The 17,776-nt window shown below is 34.7% G+C and overlaps 1 protein-coding gene across 1 annotated transcript in view; it reads left to right on the top strand.

Annotated features, from left to right (window-relative positions):
* The window catches only part of REV3L (REV3 like, DNA directed polymerase zeta catalytic subunit), a 178,899-nt gene that overhangs the window by 108,817 nt on the left and 52,306 nt on the right, over positions 1-17,776 (top strand). Inside the window, 5 exon segments of the mRNA XM_055330511.1 lie at positions 680-805; positions 4,202-4,394; positions 6,089-6,200; positions 12,768-12,883; positions 15,784-15,902. Coding sequence (XP_055186486.1) covers positions 680-805; positions 4,202-4,394; positions 6,089-6,200; positions 12,768-12,883; positions 15,784-15,902 — 666 coding nt within the window.

Raw genomic sequence — 17,776 nt, 5'->3', positions numbered from 1 at the left:
ATAAAGTATGTTTCAATATTTCTATTTTAACACTAAATAATTTTTTAAAACTTTCATTTTTAAATCAGTGTTGTTGAATTACAAGCTATGTATATTAAAAAATAAGTACAAGTGTGTTGTGAACATAAATCAACACTTGGGGGAAATGGTTAATGGATTTGGAAATCAGAAAAAATATAATCTATTTTTTCTAAGCCCTTCAAGATTAATGTTTTCCTTCAGAACATGTTGAGTTAAGGTAAAATACAAACCCGCAATTTCAAATCTTTTATAAACTTTAACAAACTGGTTCCAAATATATTGTCTGCTTGTTTGCCATACTTCCAAGAAAGGTCAGGATAAATGTTCATGTGGTGTGAATGTCAACTCTCTAACAAGACTTATTTTCATTATTTGGGGTTTATAAACTGGAAGATCAATATATGGTTTGCTTACAGGTTATATCAGATATTTTTACATATACCCAGTTCTGATATCTTGAATTGCTGGCATGAAAAGAATGTTCTTAAAATATTTAGTTTCTTCTTGGACCCGAGGAGATGGTATTAGTTTATCATGTATTACTTAAACACAAAAAGCAGATTATCTAAGTAGGAATAAGTGATCAAAAGAAAGAAAATGATTGCTCATTTATCTTTTTCTGGCTATGTGTTGTTGTTTTTTTTTTTTTTTTTAATAGAATCAATTTGCAGCAGTAAATACCCCAAAGAAAGAAACTTCTCAGATTGATGGACCATCTTTAAACAATACTTATGGTTTCAAAGTCAGCGTACAAAACTTACAGGAGGCAAAAGCTTTACATGAGGTAAAACTGCAACAGTAAGGACACATAACCCTACTTAACTCTCATGTTTTATTCTATGGAACAGGTATGAAAATTTACTGAGGGAGGAATACATTGAATTCTGTACCTGTCAGTCTTCATTTTGTTAATATTTTATTTATCTGTATAAAATAAACTTTAAAGCAGCCATCAGTTATTAAGACTGCTTTGTGATTTCACAATTTTCACAAATCTTATAGCTGAAATTTGGTTTATAGAAGCTAAAATTAGAAAAGTTTTTTTTTTTAATTTTTTTTTTTTTTTTTTTTTTTTACTTATTTATGATAGTCACACACAGAGAGAGAGAGAGAGAGAGGCAGAGACATAGGCAGAGGGAGAAGCAGGCTCCATGCACCGGAAGCCCGACGTGGGATTTGATCCCGGGTCTCCAGGATCGCGCCCTGGGCCAAAGGCAGGCGCTAAACCGCTGCGCCACCCAGGGATCCAAATTAGAAAAGTTTTTATAACTACTTTTATAAAAGTTTTATAACTATAATCTGTTATTCTGAGATTATTATATTCAGATGTTATATAATATCCTAAATGAGATATTTACTTGTATTTTCTCTTTGGTTGGTTCACTGCATCAGTGTTTGCTAATTCATTTGCTATGATTCATTGTTCACATAAACTCCATATAACCCAGTTACCTTCACAGCACCGACTATATGCCAAAGAGTAGGAAGTAGTCGTCTTGTAAAAATGCACATCAATCATAGGGTAGACTAGAGAATATGTGTGAAAGGGTCCCTGAAAATTTATCTGTATTAAAGAAAACACACCTCAGAGCATATATTTGACAGGCAGTAAGGTAGAAATTGAGTATATTTTCATTGTTTATATCTATGCAGTCAATATGTTCATTGTTTATACCCGTGCTGGCTACCACTAATGATGTGGCTACTGAGATGTTTTTTTTTTTTTTTTTTTTTGGCTATTGAGAATTTAAAATTTGCCTTATCCATCTCAGAAGTGGATTCTAAATTTTACTTAATTTTGAATAATTTAGATTTAAAAATTGACACTTCTTTATTAGAAAATTTTTCAGTATGTTTGGAACAACTTACATATTTAAAACTACTTTTTCAATTATAAAGTTTATATCTAAATAGAGACCAGGTATTTTCATATAAAAATTTAGCATTGACCCTGAAATGTACTATAAATGTAAAAAATGCACACTGATTTTGAAGACTTAATAGGAACAAAGAATGTAAAATATTCCATTAGTAATTTTTTACATTGTTTACATGTTGAAAGGGTAACATTTTAGATGTATTAAATGAAACTCTTTTTAAATTAACCTATTTTTACTTTTTTTTAATGTAACGACTAGAAAATTTAAAATTACAGTGACTTTCATGTTATTTCTGTTCAACATTTGGTTTAGAGCTTTGCCCTTAGAACACAAAAGTTGATTTTTTAATTTTTGTGTTTTCTCAAGTCATTTCTATCTTAAACTGTTCCAAGGATTGGATGAGCATAGACTAAGAGAAAAATTGAAATATTGTCCTAATTTTTACCCTAAGTTTGAACTAAGATTTGTACTTTATTAGAAGTAGATTGGAACATAATCTAATTCCCTAATTATTTGAACATTTTTTCATTCAACAGCATTTAGTTCCTGCTTTATACCTACTTGGCCCTGTACTATCCCCTGAAGCCTAGATAAATTAAGTAATAAACTCAAGAATACATATCTTACGAAGTACACATCCAAAATTAGAAGAAAAAATCCTGTGATAAATATATTAAAGCAAACTTGGTAGACCTTAGCAAAGACTTACTAAATTTAATTATCCTTTAATTATTTGAAGAACATAATCTTCTCCTTATGTTCTTACTTTATTTCTACATAACCCCTTTGAGGATCATGGGCCCACCTGAAGTTAAAATCACTTGGGAGGACTGGTGGGTTGCTCAGAGATTCTTCCCTATGCAGACCTTCATCTCAAGGCATACTCCAGTCACCTGGTGGTCACATAGGGAATGAGCCAAAAATGTCTGCACTATGTATGCTGTTTCTTTTTCTAGGAAATTGTGTCCATAGCATTTTTTCTTCTGTGTCCTGTTATGTTGCACTAATTTCCCTCTCTTCTGCATATAAATGCTCAGAGCAGAAGAGAAGGGTTATAATCTTCATCCCCCTTTGTCACCTACCTCTTTCTTAGTCACTCTCAGTGAATCTCTTCCCCATCTCTTCATTTCATGTTTGCTTTAAAAAAAAAAAAAATGCCCCTAAGATCAGTAATGCATTTTATATCAAGGAATAGAAAGGTAAAATTTGAATGCTCAGTTTAACCTACTAAATAAATAAATCAACCTCCACAAATCTTTTGACCTGAAATTGTCTTCAGTCTTCTTCATAGTCTTTTCACATATTCATCCTTTTCTAACTAAACTGTTTTTGGATTTTGTTTTGAGTTTAGGAAGAGGTTTTCCTTTTTTTTATTTACCAAATCAACATGTGATTATTGTTTAAAAAAAAAAATTAAACCTGTGGCCCCTGAGTGGCTCAGTCAGTTAAGTGGCTGCCTTTGGCTCAGGTCATGATCCCAGAGTCCTGAGATTGAGCTCGCATCGGGCTCCCTGCTCATTGGGCAGCCTGCTTCTCCCTCTCCACAACTTGTGCTTTCTCGTGCTCTCAAATAAAAATCTTAAAAAAAAAAAAAAAAAAACATGAAGAGCATACATTTAAAAGTAGAAGTTCTTGGGCATCCCGGGTGGCTCAGCGGTTTAGTGCCACCTTCAGCCCAGGGCGTGATCCTGGAGACCCGGGATCAAGTCCCACATCGGGCTCCCTGCATGGAGCCTGCTTCTCCCTCTGCCTGTGTCTCTGCCTGCCTCTCTCTCTCTCTGTCTCTTTGTGTCTCCCATGAATAAATAAATAAATTAAAAAAAAAACTTGCCTAGTACATACAGAAGGAAATTTGTAATAGAGAATTAGTAAGAGCTTCAAAAGAAAACACATCTCTCTTTTTAAACTATAAGTGAAACCATGGTTAACCAGGTAGAAAGTAAAAGGTAACAGACTTTGACTTGAATGTCCAACCACTTGGACTAGTTATTCTCTTTCTCAAATAGTTGAGAAAATTGAGAGGTGGCACTGCATGTGTTTTAGAGAAACAATTTTAGGTCTGTATTGTCACTGAGAAATTATAGCATAAGCAGTGTTTCTAAAATAAAAACATGAATTGATTTAATCTGATACTGAAAGTAAAAATCTTTAGTTTTTATCTGTGGAGTATTAAATTATGACTCCTTTATGGCCATTTTTTTCTGTAATTTTACACATAGTTCTTTGGAGTCTTAGGAAACATTTCTTTCAACATGTCTCAAAAAGTTATCTAAAATCATAATTTTTATTTCCTTTTACAGATACAAAATCTTACCCTAATCAGTGTGGAGTTACATGCTCGAACTAGACGAGACTTAGAACCAGATCCTGAATTTGACCCTATCTGTGCTCTGTTTTACTGCATCTCCTCTGACACCCCACTACCAGATACAGACAAAACAGAACTCACGGGTGTAATAGTAATTGATAAAGACAAGACTGTCTCCAGCCAAGGTATTGTTCATTTTTGTTAATTTTATACGTACCCACTCTAGGATGAACTTTTAATGGGGCAGTTTCTGTGCTGGTGATGTAAACCAAGCAAATATCAGGAACTCCTTTTTAAAATATAAGAGTAGGAAGTATTCTGTATTGCTTTGTCCTGGATTCATTATTCTCACTTGAATTATTGTTGAAAGTCAGAAGCAATTAATAGATATTAATAAAATTTCTAGTTAACATATCTAATTTGTTCTAAATATTATTTTATAAAGTATTGCTAATACTGAATTAAGATGACTATCTCTAGGTTGGGTGGATTATCTTATGTATGCATTGCTGGTATTTTGCTCCTAATATAGAGTTTTACTTTGCTTTTAAGAAGTTACTACTATAAGTGGAGAATAAGAGACTTTTCAGATATATTCCAATTTTGTTTATATCTCTTCCTAAACATATACATTTTTTTAAATAATAATTTTATTTTTTATTGGTGTTCAGTTAGCCAACATACAGAATAACACCCAGTGCTCATCCCGTCAATTGCCCCCCTCAGTGCCCGTCACCCATTCACCCCACCCCCTGCCCTCCTCCCCTTCCACCACCCCTAGTTCGTTTCCCAGAGTTAGGAGTCTTTATGTTCTGTCTCCTTTTCTGATATTTCCTACCCATTTCTTCTCCCTTCCCTTCTATTCCCTTTAACTATTATTTATATTCCCCAAATGAATGAGAATATATAATGTTTGTCCTTCTCCGATTGACTCATTTCACTCAGCATAATACCCTCCAGTTCCATCCACGTTGAAGCAAATGGTGGGTATTTGTCATTTCTAATGGCTGAGTAATATTCCACTGTATACATAAACCACATCTTCTTTATCCATTCATCTTTCGATGGACACCGAGGCTCCTTCCACATATACCACATAAAGGCGTTTTATAAACTATGAAGTGTCCTGCAGTTTTGAACAGTAATACATGAATTCAATCAACTGAGGAGGAAGTCTTAGCATGGAACAAAATCATTGAGGAATTTGCAGTTTAACCAGTGGTGTACTTCAGCAGACTTGTACCAGCTCACAAGCCAGTTGTTAAATTTTTATGAAATTTTTGAACTAGTTCATGTCACATTGGTAGTTTGAAATCTGCCATGGTGGGGAGTCTTTACATTATGGAAATAAGCAAGCACTACAAAGCAGGTTTGTTTTGGGTTTTTTTAACTTGAGAGGTAGTTGTAAACTTTTTTTTTAATAAAATGCTTTCTAAGTTCTAAACCAATGTTTCCAAAAAGCTTTGGCGTGCAGTCTGTTTATAAATAATAGGACTATGTGGTACATAATCTTTTGTAATACATAGTTCCTTAAATCTCAGCCTACCACTGATTAAAATATTCTCTTTTAAGCAAAACTCTTTCCATAGGAAGAGTAAAGACAGAAGCAAGGTAATAAAATTTCTTTTTGGGTGACATGTTATTATTTGAGGAATTTGGGAAATGTAGACTTTTCAGGAAAATAACTGAAAAAATGAAATTTGAATTTTCAGTTGCATATTAAACTAGAAAACCTTTAAGAAAGTTTTCAAGAAATTGAGTTAATTGTGTATTTACTTTGGGGAATGCTCTCTTAATTTGAAGTATTTCAGTAACATAATTTCACCCAAAAGTAAGAGATTTATAATTATATGTAATAAACATTTTGCTTGTTTCTTAGATATCAGGTATCAGACCCCATTGCTGATTAGATCTGGAATTACAGGACTAGAAGTTACCTATGCACCCGATGAAAAGGCACTTTTTCAAGAAATTGCAGATATAATAAAGAGGTATTGTTCTGTATTTTCTGATTTTTCCAGTTTTTGTTCAGAGTCTTTTCTTGCTATTGATTAACATGGGCAAAGGTAGGAAAAACGAAGAGAATTTCTTCCTATGGCCCTTAAGTAGGGTTATCCTTGGAAAGATTTTGCCCATACGTCCCACCACCATTGCATTTCCAGCAGATTGGAGATGGCAAAAGAATATTCTATTCTCAAGATTGAAGGGTTGATGAAAGAAATACTGGCTTAACCTCTAGCTTTTCCAGTTGGATTTTAGCATGATTTTTCTATGGTGGTGAAATAATTGGGAACTATACTAAATTTAAATTGTATTATTCATTAAGTAGGTATCTACCTTGGGAACGAGCCATTCTTTCACTATCTTTTGTTTTTTCTTAAATGTTTTCTGAGTTATAAACCAAGTTTCCAAAAAACTTTGGCATACAATCTGTAATACATGGATCTTTAAAAATCTCTGTTGATCATTTGATAGTTGGCCTGGATGTTTGTTAGTAAAATCTTGTCAAAATTTATGAAAAGGATTTTTTAAAACAAAAGTATTTTAATTTAAAAAATATAGTAAGTAAATCTTTTGCATTTCCTCAAGATTATAACTTTTGGTAGCTATGGACCCTCTTATTAAATGCTTCACTTTTCTAGAAACTTAAGGTTTCTTCCCATTGCTAGGCTTAGGTTTTTAAATACTTAAAGCAGGCTAGAAAATACTCTTTGGGTCTTAATGTATGAATAAAATCCGTCCTTGAGCATGTCGTTACACTCAACCCTTTCTGTTCTGCCCCCCCCCCCTTTTTTTTTAAGATTTTATTTATTCATGAGAGGCAGGCAGAGACATAGGCAAAGGGAGAAGCAGGCTTCATGCAGGGAGCCCGATGGTGGGACTCGATCCCGGGACTCCGGGATCACAGCCTAAGCCACAGACGCTCAACCACTGAGCCACCCAGGCATCCCTGTTCTGCTTTCTATAGTTGAACTCTTTCTGTTAAAATTGAAAAAAATATTCTGCATGAAAGATAAAGATGATATTCTACAGACCGAATATCTGAATCCTACTAGATGGGTTAAAATAAACCATTTTGAAATTTAGAATGCCAGAAAATGTTTTAAACAAAATAAGATTAAATGTCAGGGCATCAAAAATAATATACTGCTACCCACTGCTCCAGGGAGGTAAAAAGAGGGAAAGTGTTTTTACTACTTATAGCACTGATGACTAGATGGATTCCTATCCATTTGAGTGTTGCCATTGTCATTCCTACCTTTTATCTTCTCACAGAGGTTATCATCAACATATCAGATGCTTCCTAGTGCACACACTTTTATTTTCGCAAGCAACTTAGCAAAAAGAACATGAAGAGTTTCAGTCAATACCATTTTGTGTACCAGCACACCTCCAGTAATGTCTCTGGGCTTTGTTACGCTTGTGTTCTCCTTGTTAAATATATTCCCAACAGGCTTATCTGCCAACATTGAGAGTTTTGTCAATCATTTGCAAGTATAGTAAATTTCTTCATGTCCATAACATGAATTATATTAGTCGTTAGGAAAAATATAGTAAACAAAATAAAAGCAATTTCTGGTTCTTATTCTAAAAGGTCATATTATTATAAAGAGAAGAGTGCTTAAATATCGGCATTTCGATTCTGTATCATCTTTTATATATTATCCTAAATAACCCCTAAAAGATTATTTCATTCTTTCAGCTCATTTGTTGAATTACCTACTCAATATAGACTTTTTTTTTTTTAAGATTTTATTTATTCCTGGGGGGGGGGGGGGGGCAGAGATACAGGCAGAAGAAGAAGCAGGCTCCCTGCAGGAGTCCGATTGGGGACTCAATCCCAGGACCCCTGGATCACACCCTGAGCCAAAGGCAGATGCTTAACCACCAAGCCCCCCAGGTGCCCCACAATACAGGCTTTGTTAAGAGCATAGACTAGGGGATCCCTGGGTGGCTCAGCGGTTTAGCGCCTGCCTTTGGCCCAGGACGTGATCCTGGAGACCCGGGATCGAATCCCACGTTGGGCTCCCAGCATGGAGCCTGCCTCTCCCTCCTCCTGTGTCTCTGCCTCTCTCTCTCTCTCTCTCTCTCTCTCTCTCTCTCTCTCTCTCTCTCTATCGTAAATAAATAAATAAACCTTAAAAAAAAAAAAGCATAGACTAGAGTCACCCAGCTCTGTAATTTTTTTTTAAAGAACATGGCTTTTATTATATATTTCTACATCTATATTTTAAACATGTATGTCTTTTTTTTTTTTTTTTTACGATTTTATTTATTTGAGAGAAAGAGAAGAGCATACAAGCAGGGAGAGGGGCAGAGGGAGAAGCAGACTCCCCACCAAGCGGGGAGCCTGACTTGGGGCTCAGTCCCAGGACCCTGGGATCACAACCTGAGCCGAAGGCAGATGCTTAACCAACTGAGCCACCCAGGTGCCCGAAAACTTGTATATCTTTATGAATGGAAGATGTTACTTGAAGGACAGGGTGGGTTTTTTTTTTTTCCAAGATTTTTTTAATTCCAGTTAGTTAACAGTGTTATATTGTTATATTAAGTTTCAGGTGTGCAATATAGTAATTCGATACTTCCATATAACATCCAGTGCTCATCACAGCAGCTACACTCTTTAATCACCATCATCTATTTTCACCTCTCCTCTCACCCACATCCCTTCTGGTAACCATCAGTTTGTTTCCTATACCTAAGAGCCTGTTTCTTGGTTTGTCTGTCTCTTTTTTTCCCCCTTTGCTCATTGGTTTCTTAAAGTCTGCATATGAGTGAAATCATACGGTATTTGTCTCTGACTTATTCTGCTTAGCATAATACACTCTAGCTCTGCCCATGTCATTCCATCTATATTTTTATCTTGAGCAAGTAACTTATCTCTCTAAGCTTTAGTTTCCTCATTTGTAAAATGCATAATAGATATGAAAGTTAAATGAAGGGTGTGTGGGTGGCTCATTTGGTTAAGTGGCCAACTCTTGATTTCAGCTCAGGTCATATCTCAGGTTTGTGAGATCAAGCCCCTCACTGGGCTCTGCCCTGGGTGTGGAGCCTACTTAAGATCTCTCTCTCCCTCTCCGTCTGTCCCTTGCCACACCCCCTAAAAAAAAGAAAAAGAAAGTTAAATGAGATAATGCACGTAAAACTCTTAGCCAGGTCAATACATAAATGTTAACTCTGAGTGTAAAGTATAGTTTTAGGTACTAAATATAAATGCATATTAGAAGCATATCTTCAGAGTTTTATTGTCTTTGTTTTTACACTCTTAATATTTACCTCCTCAGATGGCAAACATAAAAAGTCTTATGAAGTGATATAAAAAAATAAAACCAAATCCATTGTTTTCTGGTCACAATCATTGTTCTGTTTTTCCTTGAACTATTAATAATTTTACATTTTCCCCAGTCTCCCTAACTTATATATAAGCTTTGATTTCTCCTTTTTTTCTTCCCTCATCCATACATTTTATCCATTTAACCTCAGAATTATGTTTCAAGATCATCCCATCATCCCTTTCCCCCGTTGCCCACCCATTGCCACTACCCTAGTTAGAACCCCTTTATCTCTCTTGTGTACAGAAATAAAAGGTTATTTAAAATCTGTTGTGAAGCAGCTTTTTTCTACCTGTGCAAATAAATCATTTTCATATTTCTGCTGCTTGCTTTTTCTCCAGTTTTTTCCTTCACCACTAATACCATCTACCCAACCTTATTCTTTCCATAACTTTTAGAAACTAGATAAAGTAGATTAAATTCACCAGAATTGAAGAACAAGTCACAAAGATTTTGTTACTGTAAGCACACGTTTTCATAGAAGAAATGAAATCCTTGGGATTTTGAACTTGAGACATGATTTATCAGCATTGGAGTCTCTTAAGACAAAATGGCCTCTAACTCAAAAAACAAATATACAGGGATCCCTGGGTGGCTCAGCAGTTTAGCGCCTGCCTTTGGCCCAGGGCATGATCCTGGAGTCCCGGGATCGAGTTCCGCGTCGAGCTCCTCACATGGAGCCTGCTTATTCCTCTGCCTGTGTCTCTGCCTCTCTCTCTTTAGGTCTATCATAAATAAATAAATAAATCTTAAAAAAAAAACAAATATACATAACAGGATCTGGAAAATATTGAAACAACTACACAATTCTTCTAAGGGGATAAAATCTGGGACGTCTGGATGGCTCAGTGGTTGAACATCTGCCTTTGGCTTAGGTTGTGATCCCGGAGTCCTGGGATCAAGTTCCACATCAGGCTCCCCATAGGGAGGCTGCTTCTCCCTCTCCCTGTATCTTTGCCTCTCTCTGTGTCTCTCATGAATAAATAAATTTTTAAAATAAATAAGATTTATCAAAGAAGGGCTCTGTAACCGTCTGGCATCCTCTTCATGTACCTGTGCTTAGAAGAAGTAGGAACTCCAACAATCTTCCAGATTCTTCTCTGAAGATCAAGGCCAACCATGGCCACATTGCAATGCCTAGTCTGAGTTACTCTTGGTACTAAAGCAGTCAGCTGCATCTGTTCTTTCATATGTGTATGGGAATCCTTCAAATCTTTTATCCCTGATGATCCATAGAGTCACTTGGTATGATATTTCTGCCTCACTTTCTCAAATTTAGGCAGTACATAGTTTTCAGGGAGATGCACTTGTCATTCAGATAACTGCCCTGTAAAGACTTTAACCTTATTGGAAGAATTGATGAAGTTGCTATCCACAAAGTTATGTTAACATATTAGATATTATGTTAGAAGACTAAGCAGGAAGAGTGTGGGAAACCTCTTCTTTTCTTGAGTGCCCTAGGATTTTTCTGGACTAAGTATTAGTGTCCTGTTTAGCCTCTGATCTCTGAGACTATTTACCTCATTGTTGCATATTGCCTTGTTTTCTTTTGCTTCCCCATGATCATGCATTACCCCTACTCTTTGTTCCAGAATTACCAGCCATGTGGCACTTTATGCCAAGAAAGTACTTTTTATAGGTTGGTGAAAAGATCCATTTGGCTGTTCTATTAAATTAGTTCATCGGTGATCATTAAGTGTTTTTCCCAGAAATTTCAACCCTATTTGTATAGAGAAAAATATATGGACATTATCTTTTTTCTCCTGATAAGTTTGAGGGCCACTCTCTAAGCATGTAGTATAATAGTGGATCACAAGCAGATTACTAGATGTTGAAATTTATATTCTAGAATGTATTTTGATAGGGCCTCTAAGGAATAAAGATAATAAAAAGAATGCTATTGCAGACATTTGAACCGGGTTCTTTTGACATCACCATTTAAACCTTCAGGATTAAAAGTAAGGACACATTTTTGTGGCATTCTGATTTTTGTTAACTAAGTGAAAACTAAAGCCATTCAGCCCCATCATTTTAAGAAAGCAGCTATGAAAGTATGATAAAATATTAGCAAGCTGGTTTTAAAAATAGATCTTCTGCTTATGATCCATTGTTCTACCACAGACTTGCAGAGTAGCCATATATACCTTCCATCAGTAAATTAGTATAATCCTACCCTACAGACTTTGGATGATACTTCAAGTGTTAAATGACACACTTTGTACAGGCTGCATATCCCACGGTTCAGAGTGACTGCAACCAGCGATGTAAAACCTAACTTTATAAGTTTTTGTAATCTTTCAGTCTGCTTTTTGGCTTTTATAAATAAGACAACAGAATAATTTGGAGCATTATTGTTGTTTTGTTTTCCAGATTTTGTTCTCAAATTGTGAATATAATCATTTTCTCTCTTCCTCATACAATTTTTCCATTGATGCAGATCTTCAAGTTTATTTTCCCTTGTACTATAACAAAACATATTTCTATGGTGGTCACCATGAAAGTACTAAGAGGAGCCACAAGAAGGCTATTTCTGGGTTGGATGCACATTGTCAGTTCAGTTTTACCAGTGCAACTGTGTGACTGCAATGAGCACATTTTTCATTTTTCTTCTAGTTTCTAATGCTTAACTTCCCCACATTAATCTCACCTCTATTAATATTTCATGATTCCATTAAACTGAGTCACCTCTTAAGTTTAAAGGACAAACTTGTCATTACTGAGGCCTTACTTCATGTGAGGACCAAGTCATTAAAATTGAGAAAAGGAAGACATTTTCATTTTCTCTCTCAGCATTAAAACTGTGTAAGATAGTATAGGTTACAGAGGTAGAGAAGTGACAACAAAACCTGGGGGTGAGGGGGAATCTTTTTCAAAACAGTATCCACACATGCCCTCACACCTCACTCTGCCCCTGCGCACAATATAATCTCAATCATATGCTCACTCTTATACTTGAGTGGTAATGCCTCTTTCCCACCCCAATTTCAATCAGCTTCTTCCCTAAGTCATATCAAATAAATATAGTCTCAGTAAAAACTATAATTGCTTTACAAAAGTAGCTTAAAATCCGGAACTCTAATTGCCCTGTTCCTTCCTGTATCCATTATATCACCCCTTCTCCAACCGAGAAGCCTAATAGATTTTTATTTTTTGTACTTTTCATCATGAAGAAATAATTAAAGGTTCAAATGTTTGTTCTTCGTTTAACTTTTTCATTCCTTTTAGGTATGATCCTGATATTTTGCTAGGATATGAAATTCAGATGCATTCCTGGGGTTACCTCTTACAAAGGGCTGCTGCCTTAAGTGTTGACTTATGTCAGATGATCTCTCGGGTGCCAGGTACGAAGCATTGTGAATATTTTATCACTCAATACCAGAGAAAATTACAAAGTAAATAAAGACAAGATGTTTAAAAAGTACGGTTCTAATTTTTAATACTAAACTGTGTAAGTTCTAGATATATCATAACTCCTTATGGACAAAGTCAAAAATCAAGAAAAGTAAAAAGAAAAAATACCCCCATTTCACTACTATATATGCTGTTAATATATATGTAGGGTTTTTTTTTCTTTCAGTCATTTTTCATGTGTGTGTATATATATATATAGGCCTGCTTTTATATAACTTTAATAACACATATATCCCATTTTTGTTATGCTTCCTTCATCCTGCATCTTATTAAGTATTTTTCTACATTATGAGGTAGACTTTATAATCATTATGAAACACAAAACATATAATTTTATTTTGTCTGGTTCTATGTTTTATCCTTCCGGTTATTATAAAGAAGGAGAAGATAGTAGAGGAACACTAACTATTGATTTTTATTTAGGTATCAGGCTGAAAAGTTGCATGAATTTTGAAGGCTGTTTCCCATAAGTCTGATTCTGTTTGAAGGACAGGAGCAAAAATAACATCATAATTATAAAGCACTTTTCAGAATTATGTTTTTCTTTATAACTACAGAATTTTTAATAACTTTGTTTTAAAGTCACTGATCAAACTATGACCAACAGTGGAATAAAGTAAAATAAAATAAAATGCTTCATTTACTGAAATACATTGGAGAAAACTTTAATAACCATAAAAAGAAATATATTTGTCACACTTGTACCTAAAATAAAAAAAATAAAGTCACTGATCTAACTAGGACAAAAGCATTTACTTTGATTATATTGGTGAAAATAGAGAACTCCTGGGAGAGGTTATGACTTCAATACAGTATCTTAAGTGGTAGTAACTTTAAAGGGAAAGGCTGAAGCTAGAAGATTCAAGGACAATAAGTATTTTGAGCTTTGCAAAAAGCTTGGAACAAAAAGGCAGAAATAATTTTAGTTTTTCACTGCACAAATTTTTCATAGCTTCTGTGTCCCTTGAGTGCTAGGAATAGTGGCATATCTCAATTTTTTCAACACTTTTTTTTTAAAAAGATTTTATTTATTTGAAAGAAAGAGCAGAGCTGGAGAGAACATGAGTTAGGAGGAGCAGTAGAGGTAGGGAGCCTGACTCCAGGCAAGGCTAGATCCCAGGACTGCGGGAACATGACCTGAGCCGAAGGCAGGCACTTCCTTAAGACTGAGCCACCAGGCACCCCTCAGTTTTTTCAACATTTCATTTGGGGTAGGTTTCTGAATATTCAGGATCATCAATGTGAGTGTTCAGGTCTACTTATTAATCAGTTTAATTAGCTATAATAGGTAAGGTATATGACTTCAGATCAGAAACGTGAATGAGAGACACTTGGGTAGCTGAGTTGGTGGAGTGGCCAACTCTTGATTTTGGCTCAGGTTATGATCTCAGGGTCCCCTTGCTTAGCAGGGTTTCTGTTTGAGGATTCCCCCTCCCTCTCTGCCCCTCCCCACCTCATGTGCACATGTGCTCTCTCTCTCTATGCTCTAAAATAAATAAATTAGAAAAGAAAAGTGAATGAAAGCTCTTGTCCATTTATTTATTTACTTATCTGTCTTTAAGTAGGCTCCACTCCCAAGGTGGGGCTTGAACTCCTGACCCTGGAATCAAGAGTCACATGCTCTACCAACTGAGCCAGTCAGGCACTCCCAACTTCTAGCCTTATAGAACACTACTGAAACCATTTTTATGAGGCAGCATGGTACAATACAAAGGGAATGGTTAGGCAGTAAAGAGCACAGGTGCTGGAGAAAGATTGCCAGGGTTCAATTCCTGACTGTCCTGCTCACTAGTTATGTGATGTCAAACAAGTTACTTAACCTAGTCACACTTCAGTTTGTTCATCTGTAAAATGAGGATGAAATAGAACTTATCTCATAGAGCAATTGTAAAGTACTTAGAACAGTGCCTAAGAACATAGTAAACATTATATAAATGTTAAATGAAATCAACTTTTAAACATCATCTCTTTAAAGAAAGAGGGATGAGTATATGTAAATGGTCTCCGGAATCAAGTAACCCTGGTTTACAATATTGGTTCTGTTACTGTATGACCTGGGCCAAGATAATAAGATTTCTGAGTAGAATTTACTACAATGCAAAATGAAAATCACACTAACATTATAAAGTGTCTAGGTTAAAATAAAAGAAATAATAAAGTTTTTAGAAGATAGTAGACATTCAATATATGCTAAATATATATGTGTGTGTATGTGTATATATATGTATACAGACATATATTATTATAGATCCTCTAACTTTTGTATATACCCAGTGTTATATAAGAGAAACACATTTTAATTTATATTTTAGGTAAAGTCACCTAAGAAACTAGACTCAGAACTCTACTCTTCATCTAGTTATCCATACAAAGGAGAAATTCATTCCAAATATGAACATCATCAACTGATGTCAACAAATTTTTAGAGAGTTGTTTAGGTTAAAAACTCTACCATGTTTTCCAGGAAATGACCAGACCAGTATAACAATAAACATATTCATCCTAACACCAAAGAAATGCTGTAGTGTTAGGTGTTCATAAAAATAGCACCAGAAATTACCAAATTTAAAGTGCAAAAGATTTATTATTTTAAAAATGTGTTTATACACATTTTATTATTTAAAAAGTATATAATTTTCAGAGGCATTTCACAAAATTCATAACTTAGAGGGAAAAATTGTTTTAATCAAAATAACGATTATTCTCTAATACAAAATAGATGATTATATTTCATCTTTAATCTTTTAAATTTTTATTCTCATTTTATTTGGCATAATTTGCCTGGAAATTTGGTTTCTTTGAGTAATGCAATCTGTATTCATTTCTGTAGATGACAAAATTGAGAATAGATTTGCACCTGAAAGAGATGACTATGGATCAGAAACAATGAGTGAAATAAATATCGTTGGCCGAATTACACTAAATCTTTGGAGAATCATGAGAAATGAGGTAACGTGCTTCATCTAAAATTTTATTGGAAATAAGAGATTAGGATGGTATAAGTATTTTAGTTATCGTAGAGTTGTAAGTATAGCCTACTATGTAATTTATGCTTCATTGTGAATTATTTTTGTTATATTTACAAAAATAAACACTACATTCTAAAATTCAAAGCCACAGGAGTACTTAATGTTATTGATGTGTGTTAATTTTTTTCATTTGTGTCTAATTAGCAGTAGCTAGAAAAGTCTACAACTATCAGTTTTGTGTCAAATGTATAATTTGTGTCAAATGTATAATTTCATTATTTTTTTGTACTTAATGCCAGATGAATTCAGCTTGGTCTTTCTGATTTATTAAATAAGAAAAATTTAGTCTACACATAGAAAGGAACTAAGGACATTTAAAAACTGATTCAGACTAAGAAGGTAAATTGGAAAGACAGTACTTGGAAATAGTTAATAGCAGCTTCTAGTTGAGGCTTTGGGGGTCCAGATAAGGATTTTTGGTAGTATAATTCTCAATAAATTATCTTATTTGCAATCACTCAGAGAAATAATTATTTTACCAAAGATATAAGATCATATGATCTTACACCATATTTCCATTCTTGAAGTTGCCTAATTTCTTTCATTAAAATGTACAAAAACACCCACTGTAAATTGGTCCATTCTCAGATTTTGGACTTGGGATAATAAGATAAAATGTTTATATTTAAAAGAAAACAGTATTCTTCTCCTGTTTGAAACTACTTTCTCATTATATACTTTCTATTATATACTATGATCTTTCTTGATCTTTTAGAGTTATGTAAAACATTGGACTTTCCAAGCATTCCTCTGCAATTCTTTTGGGCAACAGCACATAGTAATTCTTTCACATAAGGAAATATGTTCGGGATCCCTGGGTGGCGCAGCAGTTTGGCGCCTGCCTTTGGCCCGGGGCGCGATCCTGGAGACCTGGGATCGAATCCCACGTCGGGCTCCCGGTGCATGGAGCCTGCTTCTCCCTCTGCCTGTGTCTCTGCGTCTCTGCCTCTCTCTCTCTCTCTTTCTCTCTGTGACTATCATAAATAAATAAAAATTAAAAAAAAAGGAAATATGTTCTTTATATAAAATTCAGAAGTCCTTATTTTTATTCCTCTCTATACCATGAGTCTAAAGTTATACTACCATTTCATCTAATTTGAAAATGTATCATATATACTGCTTGGTGATAATTTTATTGTTTTCTCCTTAAAATATTATCAGAGCACAGGAATCCTAGTGACTTCAAAATAGTTCCTAATGACATAGCATAGGAAATGGAAGGTATAGAGACTATGGTGTATTTGGTTTTTACATTCTATTATAAATTTCAAACTGCAGTCTCTGAACTGTCTGTGATGAACACATTAATTGATTATGTAAACACAGAATTAAATTATCGAATCTAAGTTTCATCCCTGAAGATCCAAAAGCCAGCTGTACACTTATCCACTGTTAAAGTCACAAATTAGGGAGTAAATTTTTCAAAGTTTAGAGCTTTCTTTGATCCTTACTGAGAATTCAGGGTCAAAGCCTTTCTCTAATTCTAGGTTTAATATACAGAATATCTGATCTTTATTTGTAAATATGGAAACAATTGTGAGAAAGTCATGAGTTGGATAACTTAGCACACCTCCCCCCCTACCTAGATGGGCCAAATTGAATAGTCACTTTTTTTTTTTCCCTAACCCAAAGTATTCCTGGAAATTTCTGGGAAATCCTGAATGAAATTGTGGGAAGTGCTATCTTATATCTCAAGTTGTTTGTAACTTTAAAGTTTATGACTTTGGAAAGAAACTGGCCCTGAGAATTTCGTATTAGAGATCCTCAAACTCTCTGGTAGTAGCATGAAAGAGG

This window comes from Nyctereutes procyonoides, unplaced genomic scaffold (genome assembly GCF_905146905.1).
Source record: "Nyctereutes procyonoides isolate TBG_1078 unplaced genomic scaffold, NYPRO_anot_genome, whole genome shotgun sequence".
Classification (NCBI taxonomy): domain Eukaryota; kingdom Metazoa; phylum Chordata; class Mammalia; order Carnivora; family Canidae; genus Nyctereutes; species Nyctereutes procyonoides.
Note: the sequence above shows the minus strand (reverse complement) of the source record. Positions and strands in the feature narration are given on the sequence as shown.